Source organism: Zingiber officinale, chromosome 8A, assembly GCF_018446385.1.
Source record: "Zingiber officinale cultivar Zhangliang chromosome 8A, Zo_v1.1, whole genome shotgun sequence".
NCBI classification, from domain to species: Eukaryota; Viridiplantae; Streptophyta; class Magnoliopsida; order Zingiberales; family Zingiberaceae; genus Zingiber; species Zingiber officinale.
The window spans coordinates 28,358,320-28,372,327 of record NC_056000.1 but is presented as its reverse complement, the minus strand read 5'-3'; the positions used below and the strand labels follow the sequence as shown (position 1 = coordinate 28,372,327).

At 37.7% G+C, this 14,008-nt stretch overlaps 1 protein-coding gene across 1 annotated transcript; it reads right to left on the bottom strand.

The window, feature by feature from the left end:
* Window positions 1-7,667: 7,667 nt before the first annotated feature.
* On the bottom strand, window positions 7,668-9,506 carry LOC122011417 (heavy metal-associated isoprenylated plant protein 7-like). Its single transcript, XM_042567806.1, has 5 exons — window positions 9,281-9,506; window positions 8,873-9,164; window positions 8,571-8,785; window positions 8,384-8,471; window positions 7,668-8,249 (listed from the first exon to the last, which is right to left on the bottom strand). The coding sequence occupies exons 1-5, from the start codon at window positions 9,287-9,289 to the stop codon at window positions 7,780-7,782; spliced, it is 1,074 nt and encodes a 357-aa protein (XP_042423740.1). The 5' UTR covers window positions 9,290-9,506; the 3' UTR covers window positions 7,668-7,779.
* Between the last annotated feature and the right edge of the window lie 4,502 nt (window positions 9,507-14,008).

Below are 14,008 nucleotides of genomic sequence, written 5' to 3'. Positions count from 1 at the left end.
ATTTTTTGTAGTGTAGAATTGTAATTTCTTATTTATGGTCTTATCCATCTATAATGAAATAATGGGGTAGGTTTTAAAAAATTAATGGAATGAGACCTAAAAAATTTTCACGTGATGTATCAACACGTTGGAATTCAACATACCAATTATTATAAGATTTATTTCAATATAAAGAATTATTATGTTCATTTTTCACACAAAATACTAATACTAATATATATTTATTTTCACTACAATGGAATATTTGTAGTAGTATTTGTGAAATTTTAAAAGTATTTAATGATATAACCAACAACTTTCCCGTGTTTATTATCTCACTCCTCAATTAGTTCTAGAAAAATTTTCTAATATAGCATTAGTTTTAAATGAAGATATTAATAATGAATCTTTATCTCCCTGCATCTTAGCTAAATGGAAAAAATATTTTTATTTTATTCCTGAAATTTATTTAATTGCATTTGTTTTAGATCTTAGTTTTAAATTAAACGTTTTAATTTCAATTAAAGATGATTCTTTTCTTGATCCAGTTAATATTATATATAATGTTAGAATTTATTTATATGATATTTATAATCAATATTATGTAAAATATGGAATACAAATTAATGTTTCTGAAATACAACAAACTACTACTAGTAATTTAAAACTTATAAAAGCACAACTTTTATTAAAATAACCGACAAAACGTCCATGATGATCCTCAAGTTTTACACAGGAACTTGAAAATAATTTTATGACTTTTTTATTTTAATGAAGCAGATAGTGAAAATTTAGATATCTTAAAGTGGTGGTCACAGAAGGCTCAAAGATTTCCCGTCCTCTCCATGATCGCCAAAGAAACTTTAGCTTGTCTTGTGTCAACTGTTGCTGTGGAGTAGATGTTCGATGCCAGCGGTAATACATTAGATGAATGACAATCAACTTTATCTCCCGACTCATTGGAAGCCCAAGCATTACTGGATGATTAGACCAGAGTGGAGAAAAGAATCCAAGGAATGCAACTTTCAGATAATGAGGTTGAAGATTTTGATATTGAAGGAACGAATATGACAGGAACGAGAAATGGAAGTGAGTAACAATGTAAAGGATAAAAATATAAAAGAACTACGTGGGCTTTGATTCTCCTTTACCCTAAGAGGATACGTAGGCAACTTAAATAAGTACAAGCTCTTTTTTATAATAAATTTTAATTTTTAATTTTTTTTAACATAATAATCTTGAACTATGGCGAACCGTGAACCGGCGATTCCGAACCATGAACCGTAAACGTGTTGGGCAGTTAAGGTTAATGGTCGACCTGCCTAGAACCGTCGAATCGGTGGTTTCGAACCGTCGAACCATCAATTCCGAACCGTGGTCAAGTCTACTTCAGATGCAATCGCCATAAGCAAATAACTTTAATAATTTGATGTGTGGATGTAATAGTTTTTCCTATATATAAAGATAAATGAATATTTTATATAATTTTTGAAAGTGGATGATACATTTAGGTTAGAACTTTTTAATAAATTACAATATGTTTTAGATGTTAGGATACTCCAGCGAGTTAGAGGGGGAGGGGGTGATTAGCTCTAATTGCTTCGTCAATGATTTATTGTATCAAAAAGTTAGAAGCAAATGTTAACCCCCTTAATTTTACTTGGACTAACCTTGTTTTGCATATTATTGTCTGGACTAACTTTGTTTTGCAGAAAAAGAAGTTCACAAAAATGGTGGTCCGGACCCCCGGACTGGCTTCATCAACATGAAAGGTGCCTGGCCAGGCGCTCTCACGGTTCAAGCACCCAGAGGTGCTCCAAGCACTCAGACGACTTAAAATCAATTTGCACGACGAGCTAGAGCATGATGATTGGCGGACCTACATCATGGTCCAAGTACCCGGGGGTGGTCCGGGTGCCTAGAGGTGGATAAATTTTGTCGGATCGAGTTTTGATGAGAGCATGCCACATTAGCCCTATGGGGGCGCCCGAGAGAGGTTCTAAGCACTCGGAGGAGGCTATAAAAAGAGAATTCGACCAACACTTTAAACACAACATTCTGAATAAGTTTCTCTCCTACGCGTTGCTCCAGAAATGACTCGACGATGTCCAAACGCTGCTCCAACAATTGAAGTTAAGAATCTTCGGATCTGTAGTTGTCAGTAACTTTTAATATTTGCATCTATATTATAATTCAAATATTCTTGTAATATTTCAAACTGATAGTAGATTTCTCAATGAAAGCGATCAACGATCGCGGGCCTTAGAGTAGGAGTCATCACATGCTCCGAACTAAATAAAATCAACTGTGTCAACTATTTTTCTTTTACTCTTTCTTTCCGTTACATTTTACTTCGATTGATTTTAAATGAGCGTGAAAACCACGAGCGCTACTTACCCTCCTCTAGTGCAACGATCCTACAAGCCATTTGACTGTGTTATAAGCGAGTAAAGCCCTTGCGCCCAAGTGTCAAAGACTCATACGTCGCTCGGCCTTGATATAAGCAAGCTAGGCATTCACACTAAGTGCTCAAGAGGCATGAGCCGCTCGGCCAAGCTGCAATTTCATTCAACATACTACACTGACAAATATAAAGAGCCAAGTATACTATGTAAAGAATAAGCTAAGGGATCACAAGGCTCCATAACAAAGAACTTAAAAGCGCCAAATAGGAGCGCATGGATTCATACTTAGAAAGTTTTTTTACAAAGCGCGTTTTGTGGGTATAAAAAACTGCTGATAAACTTATAAAAAAAACTAAGCGAGGTAGTTGATGATATTGTCGGGGAGCAAATTGGAGATCTTCTGCCTTTTTAGAATCTTGCTCGGCGGATCGGGGGAAAGATAACCGTCATCCTTCAATTGTTGAAGGGCCCCATCGATACTTTGTCAAAAAGGCGGAGAGTCCGGTCGGTGAATATTTCGTTAAATTCAAGGGAGCGAAGGTACTTCACTATGAAAGATTCTTGCAAATTGGGTTCCTCCCCCTTGAACTTGTCATATGCAGCTTTTGACGCCTCTAACTCAGCCTTCAACGCAATCAAGTGGCGACTATAAACTCTTAAACAGTGAATATTACAGCCAATCAGCGGCTATAAACCCTTGAGTAGTAAGGTCACAACCGAGTGACGGCTATAAACCCTTGAGCATAGAAGCAAAGCCGAGTGACGGCTATAAACCCTTGTATTAGTGAGCATTACAGCCGAGCAATGACTATAAATAACCCTTGAACATAGAAGCAAAGCTGAGCGACAACTCTAAATCCTAGAACACCTGGTCGGGAAGAAATACTTCCAGCATACACTAACTGTCCAGTTAGTCAGACTTGCAGCCTCTATCGACTAGACTTGAGGGGAAGACTTGTAATGCGGTGATAAAGAGGGGCCCCACCAAAGATAGGTCAAAGTAAGGAAGGCCAGCTGATGTAGAGGTCAAATTCAAGGAAGGTAAAGGGACACTGCCCACAGATCAGGCAAAGTCGGTCGTTCGACCTAGTCATCACTGGACGAGCAGCATGTCCGAGCGAATGAGCAAGGCCAAATAGATAACTCAAGGTTAAGAGATACAGGCAGTGCATCCCTTGACTGTCGTCACCGCTGAGCGGGAGGCATGCCCGTCCGGATGAGAGGCATCCCTCCGACAATGGAAAACCTAAGTGAAGGGAGATTGTTCAGTGCAGCACAGCCGAGTGGGGCATGTCCCGACCGAGCAGCCACTGGTCGACCTACAGCGGGACCCACCCATGTATCTCATCATACTCTTTTGGAGGCTTGTGTCACTGACAACAGAGCATATTCCACAGGCAAATCGTACGATAGAAGCTTCCAGCCTGTTACATCAGAGGTATGTATATTCGCTTAAGGAAATGTGTCAGAGACACTTTTTGACTTCTCTTTTCAGATGATGTTTGGGAAAACATGCGCATGCTTTGAGATCCATGGGTAGACACTACAGTGATATTATAAAATGGGGTTCCCATCTATAGGAAGAAGCATGCACAACTTTGTTATTCTATATATACGCTATTTGCTACAACATTTGTGTTATTCTCTACATCACTGGAAACTAACTTGAGCGTTAGACGGCAAACACCGAAAATCCCTTCCCAGCTCGACATTGATGCTTTGTGTTACAGGACCACGTGGAGTCTTCGCCCTGTCAAACTTCGAGCCATATCCCCAGCGTATCATCTTCTCCACTTTCAGACAGGAACATACAACATTTATAAAAGTATAGGTATATTTTTAAAATAATAAAAATAGAAATTATAATAGACTAGAGAATTTTGATAATACTTAGAAAGGGAAAGTTACAATTTAAAAATACAATTAGCGCATAAGACCACTAAGAACATTATCATGGTCGCTTTTTTTGTTCTTGTTTTTTTTTTTGCCACATGCTAGGAAGTTGGCAGCGTTTGATGGTATTATCATCATGAAATCTAAAGGTTAAATCTCGGCTAATAGTCAGGTACTTTTTATTTTTCATGTGTTATTTAATTGCCTAAGGCTAGTAGCCACTCGTGATTTACCTCTTCTGTGTTGGCCTAGGACGGACTAACGATGATGCTGTGTGCGAGTGAATCATTTTTTACCACCATGGTAGTAGAAAATGGAAGTGCTTATCTATTTTAATGATATGATTTGAGCAACTAATCAATATGATCTATATTAAGGGAATAGTTTATTAGCATTATTATTAACAAACTCCTTTTTATGGTAAAAGGTTATATGCTTATCGTAAAAGGTTATATGCTTACCTCGGGCGTCTTGATTGATTCCATAATTATTTATAGAGAGATAAATCACATGTGATTATCTTTGAATAGTGACCATTATATGAGAGAACAAGAACCTGACAAATATTTTACTATTAAAAATTGACCTCTATATGTCTTAATAGCAACACTCATATAATAACCATTTGTCTACCCACTATCGGGTTATGCTTGATGTTGGTAAGTTTTCAAGATGGTACAATAATTTCTTCAACAATCATGCTAGTGGTGAAAGTGATGTTGATGTTTAGCCACTACACATGATATGTGGAAAAAGGAATACAAGAATAAGGCTTTCAAGTATTAACATGTATGGAAGATTATAATAAAGTGAGAGAAATGGGCTCCCTAATCACTTGATCGTCATGTTGACAAGAAGGATAGAACTTTCGAATCAGGGGCATATACTTCTTCAGCCAATCTGGATACTGATGGTGACTCTAAAATTCACTCACGTCCAAGAGGGTAATAGAAGGCTAAAAGAAAGACAGAAGACAGACTTCAACGTGAAATGGAAACAAATGCAACAATATAAAAAAGAAAAAGTAGTGCTTAAGGAACTCGTGCTAAAGCAAAAGGACTATGATATGGTTATGAAAGATATCAGTGGAATGACGGAGGCACAATTTCATTGGCATATGAAAATAGTTGAAGAAATTACAAAGAGACGTGACTTACAGTAGATTTGTCATTTGTGGACATTTATATTTTTTAATTTATGTTGGTCTTTGTCATTTGTTGAAGTTTATATATTTTTTTTCTAATTTACGTTGTCCTTTATGTTTCATTGATTTGTCAGTTTTTTTTTTTAATTTATGTTGGCCTTTATGAGTTTTTAAAATAAAAAAGTGTCTTTATGTTGTATTACCGATACAAACTGGCCGTTATAAAATAACCATTATAAAATAGCCGTTATAAAAATGTCCTTTGTAAAATAGTTGTAATAAAGTAGTCATTGTAAAATTACCGTTATAAATTAGTCGCTATAAAATAGTTATTATAAAATAGTCGTGATAAAAAATTACCGTTGTAAAATAGCTGTTATAAACTAGTTGTTGCAAATTAGTCTATATATATTGTGGAAGTTATGATTTTCAATTCCATTATATTTCTGATTTAAACTACTTAAAACTTTAATTATATTCAAAATGTCTTAACATTTCCATCGCTCTAGGAAAAATAACATTCATGAATTTTGGAGAAATGAGATGTGGGAAGATGCGAAAGATGATGCTGATCGAATGATGATTATGCTACTTGAGCGGGAAGAACAGAGACGTCAAGAAACTCAAAGTTCTTCAAGAGCTACAAATCGGAGATATGTGGACTGTGATCGTGAAAACGGGCATGTTTGCCTTGTCCGAGATTACTTCTCGAATATTCTAACATTTCAAGCTAAAGTCATTCGACGATGATTTCGAATGTGAAGAGATTTATTTGTTCGCATAGTCAATGCATTGACAGATCATTTAGAGTATTTTCAATGGAGAAGAGACGCAATTGGAAGGAAGGGTTTGTCGCCACTTCAAAAATACACGGCGACTATTCGTCAATTGGCATATGTAGCCTCCACTGACTCTCTGGATGAGTATGTACGGATGGGTGAGAGAATTGCCCTTGATTGCCTGATCAACTTTTGTCGATGTATGATTGATGTGTTTGGGGCATAATACTTGTGAAGACCCAATGTTGTTGATACTCAACGCTTGCTTCAAATGCATGAGCAAAGACACGACTTTCCTGGAATGTTGGGCAACCTTTATTGCATGCATTGGGAGTGTGGGAATTGCCTCATCGCTTGGACATGCCAGTTTACTAGAGGCGATTACGGCGTCCCAACAATAATTCTTGAAGCAGTCAAGTCTGCAGACTTGTGGATATGACATGCTTTTTTGGCATCGCATGGTCGCGTAATGATATAAATGTTCTTAATGAATCACTGTTATTCAACGCCATCTTACAAGGAAATGCTCTGGATGTTAATTTCACGGTAAATAGCACATCATATACAAAAGGATACTATCTGACATATGGTATATACCCGGAATGTGCTACATTAGTGAAGAGCTTTTCGTGTCCCGAGGATCCCAAGAGGAAAAAATTCAAGGAGAGACAAGATGCTGCAAGAAAGTATGTGGAGCGAGCATTTGGAGTGCTCCAAACTAGTTGGGCAATAGTTAGAGGTCCTGCGCGATCTTGGTACAAAAATGACTTAAGGGATATCATGTATACATGCATTATTTTGCATAATATGATTATTGAGGATGAAAGAGATGCATCAGTCAATTAGTTAGATGAAGACTCTTCTCCATCGGTACGAATAGTTATGAGTTCTATTCAAAAATTCCGATAGTACTTCCAGAATTATAGCGATCTACGTGATAGAAAAGTACATCATCAACTTTAAGTCAACGTGTTTGAATACGTCTGGACACTTTATGAATACGATTAGTAGGGAATAAGTTAATTATTAATTAATTCTATTTTAATTCTATTATATTTTATTTTATGACCTTAATACTTTATTTTTTAATATGGTAAATTAATAAATTTTAAATAATATTTTGATGAAATTATTGTTCTTATAAACAAATTTACATATGAAGTGAAAATTAAAATTAGAATTTATTATTATATGTTAATTATTAATTAATAATTTATTAATAAATTAATTAATATGTATGTTATAAATATATATTTATGATAATACACAAATAAAAAATATAGAGAATAATGTGATGGAATTTAATAGAAAATTGCTTTTAAAATTTACAATTGTGGGAAGTAATTTATAAAAATAGTGGGTTTTTTTTTTTTTACTTTTTTTGATGTGATACAGTAAATCCTATAACGAAGTTGAATTTATCAAAATTACGTTACCAACTCAAACCATAACAAAAGATCACGAAAATGATTTTAAAACAGAACGCATTTATAATTTTTCCCCCGAGATGGATTGAAAGATGTTATACATTAATAATTAATCTATTTTTTAGCCTCCGTTTTTTTGCTCCACTCGTGGATTACATCACAGAGCAAGCATTTGGGTCCTCGTCGCTGAAGATCTGAGGGGGATATCCCACGTATCCGCCGGAGGGGTACCTCGGGTAGCACTGGTAGAAATCGTTTCTCATCGGCTGTTCCATCGCCTTGGGAGGCTGCGGCGCCCCTTCCTCCGCCGCTCCGCCGCCTTCCTTCTTTTCCTTCTCGTCCCCGACTGATGCTCCGCCCCCACCACCGTCTTTCTCTTCTTTCTTCTCTGCATTGTCTCCCCCGGCATTGATTTCGGCCTTCTCCTCTTTGGTCGCGTCCTTACCGCCGCCGCCGCCGCCCTTTTCGCCTTCCGCTTTCTTCTCCTCCTCCTCCTCTTGCTGCGCCACCGCCACGTGCTTGCCGGTCCTCTTGCAGACGTACTCCACCAGCTTCGCCTGGTCGAACGCACCCTTCACGGTTACTTGGGAAGATTTCAGATTCGGCTCCACCATTTCTACCCCTGCTCCGTTCCACGAAACACGGAGAAAACGAACAAAAAGTTTGAATCTTTTGTCGTCACATCAACGAAAGGAGGGATCTGTGATCGCAATCTCATAGATAAAGAACATTAGAGGAGGCAGAGAAGCAGGAAACCTTTCATCCTAAGGATTCGCTTCTTGATCTCTTGCGCGCAGGCATCGCAATGCATGTGGACTTTGAGCACCACTTCGATCACTTGGGGCTGCCGGAGGAGGAAAGAAGTAGAATGAGGTAAAGATTCAAAGCATATGTTCAAGAAAAAGGATCGCATTGAGAGAGATTTGAAGAGAAAAGAGTAGACCTCTTCCTTCTTCTCCTCCGCCTTTGGCTTCTCCTCTTCCTTTTGTTCATCCTCTTTCTTCTCCGGCTTTGCCGGAGGCAGCGGCGTCAGCAGCTCCACCTTCCTCCCGGTCTTCTTCTGAACTCTCTGCACCACCTTCATGGGGTCCTCCGCCGCCTTCTTCCCCTTCACGACCACCTTGTGGGTTCTGCAGTCCGCCGTCACATCCTCCACGCCTGCAAGAACACAAAACCAAGGCCCTTTTTACTCAAATCTGGCACACAAAACAAGCAGAAGGCGAGGTTTTTGGCGGCCGGAATTACCGTCGAATCCCTTCAAGCTGCGCTTTACCTTCCTCGCGCACCCCTCGCAGTGCATGAATACGCGCATCTCGATCTCCTCCGGTGGCGGCGGCGGCGGCGCCGCCTCTGCCTTTTTTTCCTCCTTGCCTCCTTCCTTCTTCTCCCCCTCGCCACCACCTCCGTCCTTCTTCCCCTCGCGTTTATCTTCTTCCTCCTTCTTCTTCCCCTCGCCTTTCGCCTTTTCCTCCTTCGCCTTCGGCTTCTCCTCCTCCCCCGCTGCCGCCACCTTCGCCTGCTCCACCTTTTTCTCTTCCTGCCATCAAAGCAACCATCGTTAGGCCAAAAGCGTCCCCTAAATCACACCAACACAACAAAACAGAGCAAAAATATTCTTAAAAAACACACACAAAGAAAGAATCAACTTTCTACCTCTCCCATTCCTTCCTCCTTGCGCACTCGCCGCTCGGATCTCAACGCCAGCGATGGAAAGCGACCAAAGTTATTTATTTCTTCTCCACGGTGCGAATCCCAGCCTCCCTCCCTCCTCGTTCTATCACTCAACAGTGAGCCAGTGGCCCAGTGCGTATTAAGCGAGAAGCCGGCAGTGCAGCAGGCTGAGCAGCGAACGTGGCAATCACGGAGACGCGAAGGCACGGGAGACAGGGATTGTTAATGCCACGCATTGGTTCGGACGCACGTGCCGGAAGCTCTATGGACGGCGCTGGTATGACTATGAAGCCATTCATGTAAGAACGGGCTCTCTCTGACGAGACGTAAATTTTAGGAATAATTTTTAACGAGCTTAAAATATTTTGTTGGGTATTTAATCTTTTTCATAAAAACGTCACGAGTAAAAAAAATTCTCATAATATATTTATCTTTATCTCATGGTAAGACGGCTTAAAATGACCGAATACATCTTTTACTCTACTAAGAAAATGTAAGAACAAAATACATACAGACTAGTATTTTCCTAGAGCAAAACAGATTTTCTTTACAAATACAATCTACTACTCGGCAGAAATTAATACATAAGTAAATTACATATATCGTAATCGTTAATAAGATGATTTAATGTGATTTGAAACTCTTGTTCCTCTATAGCTTATGATTCATAATTGAGAACTTAAGAGAACAACAGAAAAGGTAAATAAATTACAATGCCCCCTTTATATAGCTTTTAAGTATTTTAAGCTTTTGTTATTTTGATAATTTATTATTGATGGATCGACTGGATCCACCATTAGTTAACTATGTCTTTCTAATTGCTTCAGCCTATAGTCTATCAAGGACTACTTGAGCCGATTAGATTTCATCATTAGTCGACACACTAAACTTTAGGTCAATAGTTGTGTGCATCTTTATAAGATTAACGACTTCTTTTAACTTTTCTCAACTGTCTAATCGATTCGACTATAAATTAGCTTATAATCCTGAAGTGACTCCTTAGTTGATTGGAATTAGCTATAATCAACTGAAATTATGATTATAATCTTCCTACTAGCCTAAATGGAGATTTATCCTCTCTTAAGAATATCCAACTAAGGCATGCAAGAACGCTATTAATTGGTGGAGCGGTTGTGTAAAGCGACACACAGTTCGATTACACAATTAACAAGCATACGCAGGATTATCACGAGCATTTCCGAATTTACTCAATAGATAAATAAGGGGAAGGGTTGTCTGTAGGATCGTAAATACGCTAGGAGTTAATAGAATAATAAAAAAGGAAGCTAGAATGAAGAAGACAAACACATACTAACATAAGTATTTTTTTTACTTGATTCGGAACCTTTAACGACTTTGATCCTACTCCAAGGTCCACACTCGTCGAGTGCTTTCGTTGGATAATCCACTAATAGTTCGAATGATTACAAAATTCAAGTACAAGAACTATAAAAAAATGTTACCGACAACAGAGAAACTAAATAGATCTTGATCGCCGGTTGTCAGAGGAATTTTATAGCATCGTAGGAGCTTTTTTGGAACACCGGACAGGAATGAAAGTCGGAGCAGATTGTGTTATGAAGATGCTGGTCGAAGACCCTTATATAAGCCTATGTCGGGCGCCTGGAACCCCTTCGGATGCTTGAACCGCTGCCGACGTGGCAATCTCTGGTTGAAACTTCATCCACAAAGTTTGTTCACTTTTGGGCGCCTAGACTGTTGACGTGGGCTTGTCTAGTCGACGCACTCTAACTCAGCTTTGGGATAATTTTTTTTGATTCGGATGCCTCGACCAACTCTAAGCACTCGGACCACTCGGGTGCCTACGGCACCCGCTAGGGTGACACTAGTCTGGGTGCTCAGACTAGCTCTGGGCACTTGGACTCCGGGCGCCTGGATCCCTTCTGGGCGCCCGGACTCCTCTTTGTTCAGCCTATGAATTCCTAAAAAAAAGAGTTAGTTCAGATAAATAAAAATATATTTATCCTGCAAAATAAATTTAGCACAACATTAATAAAATAATAATAATTAGATCTTGTCTTCCCGAGATCAGGATTTAATCAAGGTCTCAACTTAGATTTTCCAAATGGATCTAAGTTGGATCGACGCCTACAGTTCTTTTAATCGGGAACGCACCCTCACTGGTGTTGGTTGCTATGCGGAATATCATATCGGTTCCTCTATACAACAATTTTGTACAAGTTCTGAACATTTACTAACAACCTATTGTGTTATTTAGAAATTAAATTAGGAATCGCAAATGGAACTTAACATTATTGATTCCAAATTTAACTTATCTGTTCTTAGTGGTTTAGACTTGGATCGCAAACGATGCTTAACATTATTGATCCAAATCCACCCACGTTGTAAATTCAATTAACTATTAATTTCAGAAATCGACTTCCAGGTTAAACATGGCGAGACACTGGGTCTTCTTGGGTATGGGAGCATCCACCACTTCCTAGACAAAATTTTTTAATGAAATCTAATATTTAATTTCCTTATATAACCCTAGATTTAACCAAAAGGAACAATCGAATGACAAATTCGAAAAACAAAGAAAACACAAATTCGAAACAAATCCGAAACCTAGAATCACATGCCTCTTGTGTTTGGTATTTCAAAAACTATACAAAGAAAACTAGTACGATGCAGAAAACAATTACTAGTTATACCTTTCTTTGTATGCAACAACCTCTTGATCTTCTACCGTATTCCTCTTCTTATCTCGTACATCGTGTGGGCGACGATCTTCCAAGACGAAAACCACCCAAGCCCTTCTTCTTCCTTCTTCCAAGTTTCGGCCAAGCAACTTCTCCAAGAAATTGTAAGTCTCAGCCACCAACCAAGCTCCAAGGGATGTAAGAGCAAAGCCTCCTTTCTCTTCTTCTCCAAGCAAAATCTGGCCACTACAAAAGCTCCAAGAGATGTTGAGGTTCAGCCACAAGAAGAAGAAAAGAGAAAAGAATAGGTCCGGCCACACCAAGGAAGAAAACAGAGAGGAACCAATAGAATATGTGCTATGAGGTGAGACACCTCTACTCTCTCTTTTATAATACTTGGTCTTGGCAAATAAGGAAATTAAAATTCCCTTATGTTCCTTGCCATTGGCTAATAAGGAAATTTTAATTAAAAATTCCTTTTAACCCTTATCATGGCCGACCACCTCATGTGCTCCAAATAAGGCAAGTTTTAAACACAAAATTAAAATTTCCTTATTTGTTTCCAGAAATTTTTAAAATAAAAATTTCTCTAATAATTTTTCCCTTTATGGTTGGTTATAAAAGGAAATTTTATAAATTAAAATCTCTCTATTAAAACATGTGGATGATTTCCAAATAGAAAATTATCTTTAAAATTAAAATTTTCCTCACAATCTATAAATAAATAAAGATATTAAATCTTTATATTAAACTATAATAGGAAAGATTTAATTTTAAAACCCTCTTTTAAATCATTAACATGGTTACAAAAAATGAAAGTTTTATCAAAAATTAAAATCTTTCTTTTAACTACAAATAAGGAAAGATTTCAAACCTTTCTCTTAATCTTTTGTAGCAAGTTATAAAAGGAAAGATTTAAATTTTAAACTCTCTTTTAAAACCATGGCTTCCACATAAGAAAGATTTTAAAAAATAAAATCCTTTTATTATGATGTGGCCGGCCACCTAAGCTTGGGCTCCAAGCTAGGGCCGGCCACTACTTGAACCATCTAATGCTTAATGTGGTTGGCCCTTGCTTGGGCTCCAAGCTAAGCTTGGCCGGCCACCATAAGATGGGTAAGAAGGTGGGTATGAGTGGGTATAATACTTTATAAATAAGAGGTTGTGATAGGGACCGAGAGGAGGAATTGGTTTTGGTCTCCCAATGAAATTAAACTTCTCGTGTTCGCCCCGAACACCCAACTTAATTTCATCAATAATAATTCATACCACTAAAGAATTATTATTGAACTACCACACCAATCCCAAATTACATTTTGGGCTCCTTCTTATCATGAGTGTGTTAGTCTCCCTGTGTTTAAGATATAGAATGCCCACTAATTAAATGAGTTACTGACAACTCACTTAATTAATATCTAGCTCCAAGAGGAGTACCACTCAACCTTATCGTCATGTCGGACTAAGTCCACCTAAAGGGTTTACATGACAATCCTTATGAGCTCCTCTTGGGGACATCATCAACTTAGATTATTAGGACACAGTTTCCTTCTATAATCAACAACACACACTATAAATAATATCATTTCCCAACTTATCGGGCCTTTTGATTTATCGAACTAAATCACACCCTTTGATAAGTCAAAGAAATAAATACTAGATATATGTGTTTGTTATTATATCAGGATTAAGAGCACACACTTTCATAATAACAAAGGTCTTGTTCTTTTATTAAGTCAGTATAAAAAGAACTTACCTTAAATGGTCCTACTCAATACACTCATAGTGTACTAGTGTAATATATCAATCAAAATAAACTAATACCAAATTACACTATGACTATTCCAATAATTTGTTCCTTTCCATCTTAGTCGTGAGTAACTGTTTATAATTTATAAGGAATTGATAACATGATCTTCTGTGTGTAACACCACACACCATATTATCTACAATATAAATTAATTGAATAACTACACTTAGCATTTAAATGTAGACATTTGACCAATGTGATTCTTTATTTCAAAATAAAATATTTACAAAAGGCTAGACT

Coding starts and splice junctions, on each gene's coding strand:
- LOC122011417 (XM_042567806.1), bottom strand. Junction 8,786..8,872: donor CAGCTTGAAGGGATTCGACG/GTAATTCCGGCC, acceptor GTGTTCTTGCAG/GCGTGGAGGATGTGACGGCG. Junction 8,250..8,383: donor GCGAATCCTTAGGATGAAAG/GTTTCCTGCTTC, acceptor GGAACGGAGCAG/GGGTAGAAATGGTGGAGCCG.